At 42.0% G+C, this 16,175-nt stretch overlaps 1 protein-coding gene across 1 annotated transcript in view; it reads right to left on the reverse strand.

Annotated features, from left to right (window-relative positions):
- Positions 1 to 16,175, reverse strand: part of DMD (dystrophin) — a 1,354,185-nt gene that overhangs the window by 872,489 nt on the left and 465,521 nt on the right. The window contains exon 12 of the mRNA XM_056862020.1: positions 13,780 to 13,930. Within this exon, the coding sequence (XP_056717998.1) occupies positions 13,780 to 13,930 (151 nt within the window). The remainder of the gene's footprint in view (positions 1 to 13,779; positions 13,931 to 16,175) is intronic.

Here is a 16,175-nt window from a genome sequence, read left to right on the forward strand (position 1 = left end):
TGAAGGCCAATGGCCACATACAAATAAATTTCTCACCCTACTTTAAAAAGTATGTGGTTTATTTTCCCCCTTAATATTTTACATGGATTTGATTAGTCTTTTTCGTTTTTCCCTGTTTGCTATGTTTTGTTAATGTGTATCTATTGTGTTATTGATTTATTTTTTTAAGTATATTTTTTCTTGAGGATTTCATTGGAGGACAAATATGAAGTACTATCTGATCCTGGATCCTTTCGAAAGAAAAAAAAACCCACTGGAATCTCATGGCATGTTTGTAATAATTGCTTTATTTACAAATATACAAATATCACAAGTCACAGCAATATCTGTCTCTTCCAATGTTTCTTTGCATATGCACCTGCTCTTATCCAAGCTCTTTTAGATATTTAGCAAAGCAAACGGGGTACCATATCTACCCCAAAACTCATTAAAAATGAAGAGCCTCGTAAGAAGCCGGGGACCGTGGCAGTGGCCAGTAGTTGGCTGTCCATGAACACCTAGATCTGCTGAGAGCCATCACATGCCCCTACACAGAGACTCCTGCTAGGACCACCTATCATCCAGAGCTGACCCAAACACCAGATGAAAGAAAATAATATGACTTGCCCTTCCCCATAGGCTTTTATCCCCTAGTCTCCTCCTCTCAGCAGTCCTGCAAACTGCAAGGTATTTTGTAAAGATAGTGGAACTGGGTTACCCCTGCATTCTCTACCTCAGGCACAGATAGTAGAAATACTGGTAAGTTTATCTTGGAATCTGCAAATTGCTGGAGGAACCTCTTGTGGGCATCCCTCCCTTCTCATTATTCCCATTCTCCTTTAGTAGGTTAAGATAAAACTGTCAGCCTGCTTTATAAAGAAATTATCTTCCCACTCCTGTCAGTAAAAAAGTACTTGAAAGACTAAACCAGACTGGGACTGAAATCAAAGAACCACAGCACAAAAATAGCAAATCAATGAATAATCAAATAATAAAGTCTGCCAGGAGCAGGAAAATTGCTTCTTTCCAATAGTAGCTGTTTCAGAGAATATAGTGGTTTTCCATGACAGATTAAAAATGTAATTGTATAATGTATCAAAGAAATACAATCCATAGAAGAAAAATAGGACTACTGTACAATACCTATCCAAACTTTATTTTTGTTGAAGCAGTATGAGTAATCATCTGTAAAGTTATTTCATGAAAGGTTGTGGGGGAGGGAGGAGCTGGGCAGAATTAATACTGGCAAGGCTCAACTCATGCTAAAGGAACCCGAATGGTGTTGGTGTTACTCTAATTAGATACTCTCCCCTTTGTGGTTGGGGAATTAGCTGGGGAGACTATATTTTGCACGAGGCAGGGGTAACCAGGACCTTTTACCCTTTGTATACAGAGGTCAAATCCCAGTGGAAAACTCTTAATAAAGAGGAGATTTGTCTTTAACAACTGATTATTTTTATTGTAAAAATAACTTTTTAAACACGCACACATCAAAACACACACAAAACCTGATGCATACAATAACTAGGAAAACAAAGGTATGAGGAGGGTGGACACAAGGATTAGAGGTTCCCAGGGGGAAATTATATTTACCTGATCCTGGGAGTGAGGTCCAGAGAGGCCTTACTCCCAGGGAAGAAGGGAAAGAAAAGAGAAACTGCACGCAAGTTTCTCTTGCATGCTCACATTCTGGATTCAAGGGGGAAACACCAGCAATTTGCCATGGCAAATGGGGATGTATTTATATCTAGGGAAAGAATTGGAGGTTTGGCCTCATTGCACCTGGCAATGTCTGGAAATGGCTTGTCATTGCCCATGGACAAAGGTTTGTTTGCTCTAGACTGGATCAGGAGATTAAGGAGATCAGAAACAATACCTAGGTACTTGTGGCTAAGTACCTCAGAGCAGAGCTATAGAATTGGAGATGAAGGTGAGGCTTGGGAATTATCAGATAAGACACATCTTGCTAAATCTCCTCAGTAACAGAACTCCATTCAGAGAATCAGGATGGACACAGGTAATCTCATCAAGTTGCTAGCCAAGCCCTCTGACTCACCCTGAGGGGTTGGCTAGCAACTTGGCGAGATTACTTGTGTCCATCCTGATTCTCTGAATGGAGTTCTGTTACTGAGGAGACTTAGCAAGGTGTGTTTTATCTGCTGCAAGAGAGCTAAAGAAATGCTAAAGAGATCTGTCCTTCGTCCCTTTGTTTCCATGGGACACCAGATGTTCCTTCCAAGGGGAAACATCGTAAACAAGCCTAGAGTTTGCCCAGTCGGCTGCTGTAGCATGGCAAAAACAAGATGGATGCCAGGAGGCCCCTGTTTGTCTCTGGACAAACAGCGGTGTTCCATCCTTGCACACTAGCTCCAGTCCTGAACACCTTGCTGGGTGTACCAGGGCTATTAGCATACCACAACATTAGGGTTAAAAAAACTTCTAGTAGCCTGATATGTGGTAGGAACACTGACAAGAAATATTGTTTTGGAATGTAAAATGGCATGTTTTAATCTGGCCAGGAAATAATTATTAATTACTGGGCTGAGGAAATCAGTTGCAACATCCTGCCTTATAATGGAGCAAAATGGCTTATAATACACAATAAGATAGCCTGAAATAATATCTCCAACCTTGGTTCTTGTAGGTTATCCGGGCTGTGTAACCGTGGTCTTGGAATTTTCTTTCCTGACGTTTCGCCAGCAACTGTGGCAGGCATCTTCAGAGTAGTAACACTGAAGGACAGTGTCTCTCAGTGTCAAGGGTGTAGAAAGAGTAATATATAGTCAGAAAGGGGTTGGGTTTGAGCTGAGTATTGTCCTGCAAAAGTATTGTCCTGTAAGTATCAAGATAATGTGCTAATGAGGGTATGGTATGTTAATATGGAACCATTGTATCCTGAAGTGATCTGTTAATGTGTGTAATCCAAAACTAATCTGTATGGCTATTGTTGAATGTTGTCTTTGTCTGGAGGTGTTTCAGGGCAGGAAGCCAAGCCTTATTCATTCTTAAACTCTCCTCTTTTCTGTTAAAGTTGTGCTGATGTTTGTGAATTTCAATGGCTTCTCTGTGCAATCTGACAAAATAGTTGGTAGAATTGTCCAGTCTTTCAGTGTCTTGGAATAAGACCCTGTGTCCTGTTTGTGTCAGTCCATGTTCAGCCACTGCTGATTTCTCAGGTTGGCCAAGTCTGCAGTATCTTTCATGTTCTTTTATCCTTGTTTGTATGCTGCGTTTTGTGGTCCCGATGTAAACTTCTCCACAGCTGCAAGGTATACGATATACTCCTGCAGAGGTGAGGGGGTCTCTTTTGTCTTTTGCTGATCGTAGCATTTGTTGTATTTTCTTGGTGGGTTTAAACACTGTTTGTAGGTTATGTTTTTTCAAAAGTTTCTCCATCCTATCAGTGACTCCTTTAATAAATGGCAAGAATACCTTTCCTATGGGAGAACAGGAAAGATACTGCAGACTTGGCCAACCTGAGAAATCAGCAGTGGCTGAACATGGACTGACACAAACAGGACACAGGGTCTTATTCCAAGACACTGAAAGACTGGACAATTCTACCAACTATTTTGTCAGATTGCACAGAGAAGCCATTGAAATTCACAAACATCAGCACAACTTTAACAGAAAAGAGGAGAGTTTAAGAATGAATAAGGCTTGGCTTCCTGCCCTGAAACACCTCCAGACAAAGACAACATTCAACAATAGCCATACAGATTAGTTTTGGATTACACACATTAACAGATCACTTCAGGATACAATGGTTCCATATTAACATACCATACCCTCATTAGCACATTATCTTGATACTTACAGGACAATACTTTTGCAGGACAATACTCAGCTCAAACCCAACCCCTTTCTGACTATATATTACTCTTTCTACACCCTTGACACTGAGAGACACTGTCCTTCAGTGTTACTACTCTGAAGATGCCTGCCACAGTTGCTGGCGAAACGTCAGGAAAGAAAATTCCAAGACCACGGTTACACAGCCCGGATAACCTACAAGAACCAATGAACTCTGACCGTGAAAGCCTTCGACAATATCTCCAACCTTGTTTTCACATTCATATTTACACTGGAAGAGTCAACAATTCCTGACAAACCAGAAGCTCTGGAGTTACATCCAGCGATAAAGACGAGTCCCATCGGAATTGGTGTATGTAAAGTGCCATCAACTTGCAGCTGACTTATGGCGACCCCAGCAAGGGGCTTTCAAGACAAGTGAGAAGCAGAGGTGGTTTGCCATTGTCTTCTTCTGTGCAGTCTGTCTTGATAGTTGCCCTTCCAAGTACCAACCCTGCTTAGCTTTTCCATGGTGCAGGAAGCCACCGTGGCACACCAACACCTGGGACCTGCCAGGCCAAGAGCAGAGTGGCTGGACCTGGACACGCCCCAGCTAGATGCAGGCTCTGACAACGTGCACCGGGGCACAGGGCCCATCGTGCCCAGAGAGTGGAGCCAGTAAGTAGAGCAGAAGGGGCAGGGAAGAGAAAGCATGGGGTGTTTCACACACCAGAGACCATCCGAACGCACCCTCCTCTTCAGCCAGCCGACGGCAGTGAACTGGGAGAGGGAGGGAGGCGGCATGCAAAGGGTAGGCTGAAAGAGGGCATTAGGACCTCTGGGAGTCCTTCTAAGAGGGCAGTGTCAGAGAATTGGTGGGTGGGGTAAAAGGGGGAGGATAAAGGCAGAGGAAACGCTGAGGCTGAGGAAGAGAGTGAGCAGAAGGTACGAGTGCTGCAGGTGAGGGAGTGCGGAGAGAAAGAGTCAGGCCCCAAAACTCAGGGGCAAAGGGAACAGACCCGCAGTTGGGATCCTTGACCTGCCATGGACAGGGGGCACCAAAGGGGAGCATGGCAGAAGAACAGTGTCTACCAGCTGCCTCAAAGGAAATGAGTTGACACGTTCCTGAGGATGTCTTTTCATTTGTAAATTTTGGTTGGCTAACTGCCAACAAATGGGAAAAACTTTCTTGAATTCTTGAGCTTAGCTGGAAAATTGAACAAATAACTAGATTTGCAGTTATTGGGTATTTAGGACATCTCACATACTTCTGAAAATTATTCTTTTTTGTCATCAGAATATGAAAACCAATGTTAAAACTAACGAGGCTTTGGGAGAAGCAGTCCTGCCATCAACAGCAAATAATTTGAGAGATCCCAGTTTGTTAAACTGAACTATTACTACTTCACTAACAACAACAACAACAACAACAACAAGTTTATTTATGGTTAAAGACCAGCAACAAATTAACATAACTCTAGACATATATAAATAGTTAAATGGTACAGTTATAACACTTAGATAACTTTAATTAAAATTTAGGTTACCTTCTTCTGTCTTATTAAACATGTTTGTGTGCAGAATTTTGCCACCTTAAGGGTGGTCTCATTGGAGCAGTCAGCAAGGAGAAAGTCAGTATAAAAGGAGCTTGTTCTACCTGGGTATTTGGACAATATTGGTCTAATGAGCCTGGATCTAATTTCCTGATAGTAACAGCAATCTAATAAGATGTTTTCAATGGTTTCAATCCCAACTGACTGGCAAGGACAGGTTCGTTGATCATATGGGATATGTGTATATCTTCCTTCAATAAGGGCGGATGGAAGTACATTGAACCGTGCTAATGTAAAGGCTCTTCTCAGATTTGGGGTTTCCAGCGAGTAAAGGGAATTTAGAGGCACAAAGTTTTTATTACAATCTTTCTTTGCTGGTAATAGGGGGGCCTGTGCTCTGTCAGTTTGAAGCGCAATGTCCCATAGCCTTTGCTTAATTTGTAATTTAGCTCTTTGATAACCTAGTTGTAGTAATGCTTCACTACTATATCCCAGATGGTACAATTGGGCCTCTATATCTCTTATCCACCTTGAAGGGTGGTTATCTATGAATTTAGCGAGGTTTATCCTGATGGATCTAGGTTTAGCTTGAGCCAGAGATTTATGGCTTGGAACTATACGTGTGTTCCTACAGGTACCAGGCCTGCTTCTATCCTAAGCTGGGAATTTGAAATGCAGCTAGGTACTCCAAATAAGGATCTAAGGAATTTAGATTGTATTACTTCAAATATATGGAGATCTTTATAAAGACATACCTGTGAGCCGTAGGTTAATTGTGGGGTCACTTTCCCTTTTAATACCTTCAGTGCCCCGGGTATATGTGCACCTCCTTTTGTAAAAAAAAAATCTTGAAATTGCTTTGGCAGACCTTTGGGCAGCCTCAGTTATGTGCGTTGTCTGAGTCAACCAAGTGCCAGAAGACTGAAACTACTCCTAGGTATTTGAATATTTTAACTTGTTCTATGTTATGGCCATCAATCTGCCATCTGTACTTGGAGTTCTTTTTAGAAAAAATAACAATTTTAGTTTTTGAGAGATTGATTGTGAGATGTTCCTCCTTGCAGTAAGCTGAGAGTGCTCATAGTGCCCTTTTCAACCCTAGTTTAGAGATAGAGAGGATAGCAGTATCATCTGCGTATAGTAATGCAGAGATTTGTCTTTTTGCCATATAAGGAGAGTGAAAATCGGGATCTGTTAATGACTGTACCATAGAGTTAATGTAGAAATTAACCAGGAGAGGTGCGAGAATGCAGCCTTGTTTTACACCTCTCTTTACTGGAATCTTGTGTGTTAAATGACCTTGAAGATTGCACTTTACATTCAAGTTTCATGTAGTGTGTGGATTAGTAAAAGTAACCTGCGATCAATTGTAGAGGCTTCAACTTTTGTCCATAACCCATTGAGTGATATACTATCGAACGCCATCTTATAATCTACAAAAGCTGCATAAAGGGCTCCTTGTGGTCTAGAAGTATATTTTTCTATCAGATGGCGAAGAATCAGGCATTGCTCCAAAGTGGAACGGCTGCTTCTAAAGCCTGCTTGTTCCTCAGCTAAGATGTGTTCCTTGTCAAGCCAATCCCATAACTTCCAGCCTAGGTGTCTGGCATATAGTTCACCTACCACAGTTAAAAGACTTATTGGACAGTAGTTAGATGGATCTGTTTTTGCCCTTTTTTATGCATCGGTATAATGATAGCAGTATCCCAAACATTAGGGATTTGTGCCATTCGGTCTATGTAAGTAAAAAGGGAAGCAAGAAGTGGAGCCCATCATTCAATATCTGCTTTAATCTAAGGTTACCAGATTTTTTTCAATGAATCCGGGGACACTTTTAAACTTCAGTCGGAATGATAGTTCGATAGGAAGTTTGCCTTTATTACTAAGATAATACATTCAAACAACTACATTAATGAAATTGAAGAGTTCCCTTTGTTTTGAACTAGTTGTATTTTTCTGAAGAGTGCACCTTGTTGAGAAGATCTCTTCTTGACTCCAGCACCATCTTCATTCCATTTACTTATCTTTTCTTTTGATACATATTCTTTCAAAGAATAAATTTTATCAAATAGATGATCTTCATTTAGATCAACTCCTCCTACTCTTGATGAAAAATATTGGAGACACTCTTCAAAGTTTTCTCTGTGGAGAAGTCCTAAGCAAAATGCACTCGATACACCTTATATCTTCAGAGTGGGAGCTCCAAGCAGTTAGATATTCAATAGCAGTAGTGTAGAAATTGCTTGATATGGTGAGAAATTCTTCCTTCATGCAGGAACCTTTTTCTTCAAGAGATGGCAAAAGTTTCTTCACTGAGATGGGAATAAACTTGTCATCATTCCTAGCCTGAAGTTTCTCAATCAAACTGTTGAGAATCATGCAAGATTCCACTGCTGTTACTGCCCCTCCTTCGGCTTGGAGTATGGAATCAAGGAAAAGTGGCAGAGTTGAGGCAACAAAATTCATCCATAAATAGGTACAAGGATCATTGAGCCACTTTTTCAGCATGGCTGGACATTTCTCCTCAGACAGAAAGAAGGATTTCAAGGCAGCATATATTTCACAGATCCTTCTGATGGCTGGTAGCAGTGAAAACCATCTGACATTACTGTAGCTACGAATATTCTTGTGTTCCTGTCCTACAAACTTGCAGAACTCTTTTAGACGTTCTAATCTCACTGTAAATATGTGAAAATAGCCAAAAATCTTTACTACAAGTCCTTCAACATCAACAGGGATTGAATTTATTGCAGAATGTGCACTGTTATGTATCATATGAGCATTACATCCCAAGCCAAAAATATTCTTTCCCAAACCTTCCTTCATTTTGGTGAGGACATTGTTTGAACCTTTTCTCTTCAGACCACCAAAGTTAGTGTTCATATTGTCCGCTGAAACCGCTACCACTTTATGCTCCAAACCTAGATCCCTGATTGTTTGAAATGAAGCCATGTATATTATTTCAGCTTTCCCCTGTAATTTTAACAAAGTCCACAAGTTTATTAAGGATGGATATGGCTTTCTCAGCATTCAGATGTACGTAGCGAGCAATAATTGGTAGTAATTTTGTATTACAAGGATTTGAAGCATCTAGAAGTATAGTTATAAAAGAAGCACTATTAATTTAGTCTACAGCTTCAGCAATCTGTTATCTGTTATCAAATATGAACATGTGGAGCTTGGGCTCTGGAAAATTCTGCCATCTCATTCTGAAAGAGTCATTTCACACATTATCTGGCAGTTGTGTGTGTTTATTCTAGGGACTCTCATGTTACTCTGGTATTTCTCACAGCAATCACATTGTAGGAGTAATTTACAGTTGTCCAATAAATCTACAACACTTATTTCCCGGGATGGCACACTTACCCTCCACTGCCCCTGGACGAAGCAGCCCAGGTGGTCTCACCCTGACTTCGGAGAAGCCGCCGGGGACCGGGGCAGCCGGAGAGGCAGGCGCAGCGTCGGCGGGGCAGCTAGGTGTGAGCGACGACAGAAGGGGAAGACAGCTCTAGCTCCCCTTCTGAATAGTCTGAGGCCGAGGAGGCCCCGCCCGACAAAACTCCAACATAGGAAGGCATGGCCGGCAGTAACATCACAGGGGTGAACCCCCACAACTTAAAATATAAATTTGGGGACATTAAATCAAATCCGGGGACATTCCGGGGACGGATTTTGTCCGGGGACAGATTTGTAAATCCAGGGACTGTCCCCGGGAAACGGGGATGTCTGGTAACTATACATTAATCGATTCTGGAGGGATCATGTCCTTTCCTGGGGCTTTCCCTGGTTTTAACAGGCCTATGAGCTTTTTAACCTCTGCAGAAGTAACTGGGGGCCAAAGAGGAGGGTTTCCTAAATCTGTAAGAAGAGAGGAGTTTTGGGCGGGCTCTGTATTGTAAAGTGCAGAGAAGTGGGTTTCCCAGGTTTTTGCCGCTATCTCACAACATGATCTTGGGGCTTCTGTCTGTAGTCCCCCTGAGACGATCTTCCAAAAAAGTGAGGAGTCTTTAAGCTTAGGTGCTTGGATTAAATGTGTCCAGGTCTTTTTTAATGCCTCTTTCTTTTTCTTTTTGATTAATTTTTTATATTGTTGTTTTAAGGCAATTAGATATGGAGGTGAGAAGCCAATGTTCTGAGATTTATAATATGCAAATTTGACTATTAAGCATTTTTTTGCTAGCCAGCATTCTTGGTCAAACCATGGTTGGGAGTGAGGTCTTATTCTTGTGGAGCCTGCAATCTGTTGATGATTAGAAATTAAATCTGACCAACCGCTCAAAGGCAGTAAGATTCCAATGTTGTTTCAGAATGGGCAGTGCTGATCATTTGTCCCGGAGGTGGGAGATTACTTCACGAAATACTCTTGAATTAAGAATAAGAAAATGAAACATAAGGTCTGAGCCTTGTGTAAAACTTCACATGGGGCAAGGAATGCAGACTAAAAGTAACATTATTAAAACAAACGACGTGTACTTTTTAAGGCAAATAAAAAAAAGAATCATCTGATTCAGGAAGGAAATAAAAGGTTCCAAACACATCAAGGTGAAGTACAAGAATTATAGTGATGGAAAGAGATAAAAGATTAACAATGCCATCAACTTGGCATTCTACTGAGGTCTGTTTACAGGACTGACTGTTCTTAGGATTGCACTGTAAAAGAAAAATGGAGAGGTTTTTGTTGGTGATCTCCTTCTATGCCGATGCCACCTGTTAACCAATCTAAAATAATCTTATCTATCCAAGGATACAAATCCTCCTAACCAACCTGCACATCCTTTCAAAGAAAGCCATTGTATGGGATAGCAATATTTTGTCACTCAATTTTTTTTTTGCTTAATTAGCACTGAGACCTGTTCCCAGTGTTGGAAGCCAAATGTTTAATTTCCCCCCCTTCACTAGTTCAATAGTCTCCTTATGATAACTAAGCACAGACGGGGACTACACTCCAGGCACGGTTGTAGCCACCTAATCTAAACTGTTCTGGTTGCCTAGCAACAGCCATTGAGGGCATTAATTTTTTAAAGCTACATGTGCTGGTTCAATTGTTTTTGGTTTTCTGCAAACCTAGGGACTTTTTCAGGTTTGGCAAAAGAACTGTCTTGTCTGTTCGTGGCTCAAAGCCCTGGGTTTAGGTATCCCTGGATTTGAGCATGTTTAGAATTAGATATATTGATGACAATCCTAAAGTCTGAATTATTCTCTCAGAATCTCACAGTGCATTCCTGAGGCAGCAGGCGCGCCGTCCCGGTGGGGAGAGGGACAGCAGAGAAGGGAGAAGAGAGAGGCTGAGGAGTGGGGCTGTGGCGGCAGTGGCGCAGGGCCAACGCCGCGCAGGGCTGTCAGAAGGGCAGGGGCTGCCAGGGCAGGAGCAGGGCCTGTGCGCTGGAGGATGGCAAGGGGAGGAGTCAGGTCGGATCAGGAGTCGTTGCGGCAACAAGGACAGCTGTGGAGGGAATATGGCTGCTGCGTTGCCGTGTTAGGGACCCCCCGGGTCAATGGTGCAACCTGTAGTGGCACCCAAGCACCACACTATCCCTTAGCGTTACTGTCAGGGAAGGTTGTGCGGAGTCGGGAGGAGCCAGATGACTGTGACTCCTGCGTCCCCTGTTATCTGGGGAGACCCTGCAGCGGCTGCAGGTGCTTAACATGCTGGCGATGGTGGCATTAGGGGTGCTTCACGCCAGCTGCGACTGTTGCCAGGACCACAGGAACTGGGAGAGCATCAGGACCCTCTGGCCTTTGCACAGGGAGGGGCTGGGTCGCTTCCACCTGCACAGGGCAGTCACACACATGACCCAGGAGAGGAGCCCACCGACCACCACCACCCCTGTGAAGAGCCATCCTTCTCCGGCACAAAGTCTTGCCATTCCAGCAACTTCTGCCCACCAGCACCCTCAAATGACGGTTCTCGGGTGTCCTGGAGCATGTTTCCTGGGGACCCTGGTCATGGATCCATGCCTTCCCGCCCTCCATGGGCATCAATCGTGGCAGCAAGGTCTCAGTCCTCTGTGCTGCCAGGGCTGACTGCCATTCAGGCACCCATCTGAACCCGTCTCGCCTTCCTCAATGTCAGGTGCACCCTCCGTTGTCCCTACATAGTCCTCCTGCCCCCCCCCCCAGTGCCTATGCAGGTTGGAGCTGTCGATGCCTGAGTGGCAGGACCCCCTCACCCACCACCTGCAAGCCACCTAGCACACCCGTGCAGGCCCCAGGCATCCCAGCTGCTTAGGTGTGGGATGCCTGGTCTGAAGCTCTAACCACTACACCACACTGGCTTTCATAGGGTAGCTGCTGTTGAACAGTAGGAAACACCAATCCTAGTGAAGTCATGCAAGTCAGATGGTAAGTCACCCAGAGGTTGCTGCCAGGCCTAGGGTTGCCAACCTCCAGGTGCGACCTGGAGATCCCCCGAAATTGCAATTGCACTCCAGAGAACAGAGATATGGTGAAGCATCGTGCCAAACAGCCACAAACAGGCTGACAAACAGAGCAGCCTAGTGAAAAATTAGATCCCTATTTGCAACTGGCAAATAAAATATGAGCCTACTGGTTGATGTCTGAGCATTAGGGTTGTGAATATCGATAAACTCGAACCGAAAATAAACCCAGAATTAGCCGTTTCAGCAATATTCAAGTTTCAGTTTTATCGAATATCAAAACCTGGGAATAAAGCCAAAGCCAGATAGCTGTTTGCCGAATCAGCCAAATAGGTATTTGGCTTTTTTCAGCTTCCCCCAGGCTTTTCCCTATGGGAATTTTATCAATGAGCTCTGGAGGAGGCATTTTTGGAGGTAGAGTTCCCATATTTTCAGGGTAGCTTCAAGGGATGCTCCTTGCATGAACCCTGAAGGTTGGTTAAGATTAGGTCAGGGGATCCGATTTTATGGAGTCCGGAAGGGGTCACCCCCCCTCCTCCATAGAGAAGCATTGTAAACTTTACCATACATCTCTATGGAGGAGGGGGTGACCCCTTCCAAACCCCATAAAATCGGAACCCCTGCCCCAAACTTTACCAAACTTTGGGGTTCATGCAAGGAGTGTCCCTTGAAGCTACCCTGAAAATTTGGCAACTCTACCTCCAAAAATGCCCCCACAGGCGTTTTGAAAATATCCCCATAGACTATAAGGGACCCGCATTTTTCAGTAAACCTGGACATAAAGCCAAAATACAAATTTACTGGTATGGGTATTCGGCTTATTCCGGGTTTATCAGAAAAAAAATCAGGACCAATAAACCTGCATCTGAAATACACCCAATTTTTTTTAAAAAAAATTTTTTTGCACAACCCTACTGAACATCCCTAGTGGCTACCCAGTTTGCACACCTTCTGGAAATGATGCAGTACACTTTTATTTGTACAACCATTTGATACCAAGCTTTATTTTAACAGTACTTTAGTGCATTTTATATTATCTTTTAAATATGTTAATTATAACTTTTTGTTAACAATTTTCCTATTCTGATAAATATATAAGATTATACTCTTATAAACCACATAAACTAAGTTTATTTTGGAGCACCTCTGAGACTGTATTAATTGTGGTCTATGTCAGACACAGCACTTAATCAAGCTAAAAGTAGCATTTAACCGAGATAAAATGGACTGAGGATGGCACACAACAAGGGAGAGGCTGGAAAAAGTGTGTGTTATCCTATAGCCTGCATTGGATCCTTTAATTATAGTTAATGGCAAGATAACATTATGTCCATACCATTATTTAGTGCACAATACTGAAGCTATTTAGGCATCCCTCAGCCAACTGAAACCTGCAAATGGGATTGCAACTTGGGGCCATTCATTCTTCTTACACATACACATAAATAGAAACTTCCTCAGAGCGAATGCATACAATAAAGTCTTGCCCAGTTCCTTTGTTCTCTATGTGGTCTTGTTGTTTTCATAATTAAATTCATTTTGCAAAAACACTCCACATTTTTCCCACTACAAAGGCAGGCACTCAGTTTGAATACTTCACATTGCTCGGGGGCTGCATACTCCAGACCCAGCACTGCTAATGAGATTAGAAATCCCAATTATAATAACAAATAGTGTCGATTTGCTACTAGAGAACTCTAGAAGGAAAACAAAAGGTAGCAAAAGAAAGAAACCAGGGGGATAATAAAATCTGAAATGTTATTATTGTATTTTGCAGTAATGAGTATATTGCAATTCCCTTTTCCCTTATCATCTTACAGCACTTTTATTCTGTGAATAATGACATTGAGAAAAAAGAAGAAAAATCAATTCTAGTCTTAATAGGAAATTCATAATTTCTGTGTTGCATTCTACAGGTGAGTTTTGTTCATTTTTAGTACAAATTCCATATATGGAAAAATGAAATATGCTAATATAATGCAACACTGTATGGTGTCATTTTCTGAAAAAAATAACAAGAATGCTTTATATTTCCCCTGGAAACAAATGGCCTGGTAAAATACATGACAATAGCTTACCTTATGCTCTTCCACCTGTCTCTTTAAGTCCTCCAAATCAGGCCCCAGGGGCTCAGAATCTATTTTTTCTGTCCTTTCTTCTGTTTTAACTAACCAGACAGTTAGCTGGCTAAGTTGCTGATTTTGTAACTCCATTAGAATGCGATGTAAACTGGAAACAAATAATTAAAAAGTAAGTTAAAGTCAGACACATAGGGCTGCCATCTCTGGGTTGGGAAATACCTGGAGATTTTGGGGGTGGAGCCTAGGAAGGGCAGAGTTTAGAGAGGGGAGGGACCTCAGCAGGGTATAATGCCATAGAGTTCATCCACTAAAGCAGCTATTTTCTCCAGGGGAACTGATCTTGGTTGTCTGGGGATCAACTGTAATAGCAGGAGATCTCCAGGTGCCACCTGGAGGGTGGGAACCCTACAGAGTCATGAGATATTAGATACTTCAGCCTTCTGTATTCCATGGGCCATACACTGGCATTAGGACAGCAATAAACTCACAAATGAAGAAATTAAAGTTCAAACCTATTTACTTCCAAAGTCATATTTTTAAATGTTTTGTTTAAAAGAAGACCCATGCATACATACAGATACCAGTGGAGACCCAAAGCCATTTTATGAGGACTTACATGCCCATTTCTAACAGTGTGCATAGTGCATATTTAAAAAATACACACATATTTTAATAATATTGACCTGTATCTACTACTCCAGTCTTCAAAGGCTGATGCCTTCCTACAGGCTAAAGAGGCTTCTTCTAAAATGACTCTTATTCCAGTGAAAGAGTCACTTAAATTGGACTAAGAATCCTTAGGCTGGAATGAGGCTTCAAGAGGAGGGTGCCGAGTTGTTTTCTGTTGCTCCAGAAGGTCGGACCAGAACCAATGGGTTGAAATTAAATCAAAAGAGTTTCCTTCTAGACATTAGGAAGAATTTTCTAACAGAACAGTTCCTCAGTGGAACAGGCTTCCTCGGGAGGTGGTAAGCGCTCCTTCCCTGGAGGTTTTTAAGAAGAGGCTAGATTGCCATCAGTCAGCAATGCTGATTCTATGACCTTAGGCAGATCATGAGAGGGAGGGCACCTTGGCCATCTTCTGGGCATGAAGTATGGGTCACTGGGGGGTGGGGATAGTTGTGAATTTCCTGTGTTGTGCAGGGGGTTGGACTAGATAACCCTGGGGTCCCTTCCAACTCTATGATTCTATGACTCTAAGTTTTGTTTAGGAGAGTGGTAAGAAATGGGTCCTTTATTGGTAAAATTCACCAAAGTGTTGCATTCTTCATGTATTGACTAGCTTAGGACCAACTTAATCTCTCCCCTCACCCAAGTTATCTGCTGATTCTACTGTTGGAGAGAGAAAGTCCCTTGCTGCAGTTTACAATTAGGAAAAAAATTGATAATGCACACTTAGATATTACAAATGATGCACTAAGGAATATTGCTAGCTCATGATCTCTGCACAGGAAGCCTTGCTATGCTCTCGTACTCCTAAATATATAGCACCAGCAGCTAGTTCTTGAACAGAACACAAAATTGGCACTATGTTTTCCTTTGAAGATTGAATGTGGGTTTAATCAGTTATGTCCCATTAGATTTTTTCCCTAGATTGAATTTCTCCCTATAAGGAGATATGGACTAAATCCCCATCTATAGTTCTTCTGAAACTGACATAAACTACAGCTGCATCTTGTGCAATACAATTCCAACAGAGCTATTAACCCATGCCCCACTTGCTCATGTTTAATCTAGAAGATCAATCAGGAGGCAGCACACATTTAAACAGGTAGAGAGTTAAAGATCCTTCTGTTGTACAACTAGAGCAATAGCTAACTAGCTTTTCATCTTTCCAGTTCACTATAAATTCTAGGGTGAATAATCATGTAAGGGACCCAGAACTATCTAAAATATTGGCCTGGATCAAAGAATGGAGTTGTTACAAACATCACAGCTCCCCACCCACCAGTTTAGTAAAGCACGTTTGTATTAAGGATGGGATTAAGGAACTGCTAAGAATACAGAATCAAATGTTGCCTGGCCTTGTTTCCTTCTCACCTTGCCTTGTCTCTCTTTTTTTATAATTCTATTTATTTTTTTAATTCAAATATGGGATACAAAAAGGAAAAAAGGGAGGGGATAAGGGAAATCCGTCTGATGTAAACAAGCACGGTTTTGATCTCATAAATTCAAAAGCATTTTACATTTTCAAACTATTAATTATCAAGCATTTTCATTGATCTAGTATGTTTACATTTATCTGATTGTATATTCTAGTTTCTTATAGTATATTTATCTATTAATCCACTATCATATAAGTATAAAATGGTTGCCATTTCTCGTTAAACTGTGCTATTGACTCATAATAGGTAGGATTCGTCATAAAAGTCATTCTGGCCATGTTTGCATAG

The sequence above is a fragment of the Euleptes europaea genome, chromosome 16 (genome assembly GCF_029931775.1).
Source record: "Euleptes europaea isolate rEulEur1 chromosome 16, rEulEur1.hap1, whole genome shotgun sequence".
In the NCBI taxonomy this organism is placed as follows: domain Eukaryota; kingdom Metazoa; phylum Chordata; class Lepidosauria; order Squamata; family Sphaerodactylidae; genus Euleptes; species Euleptes europaea.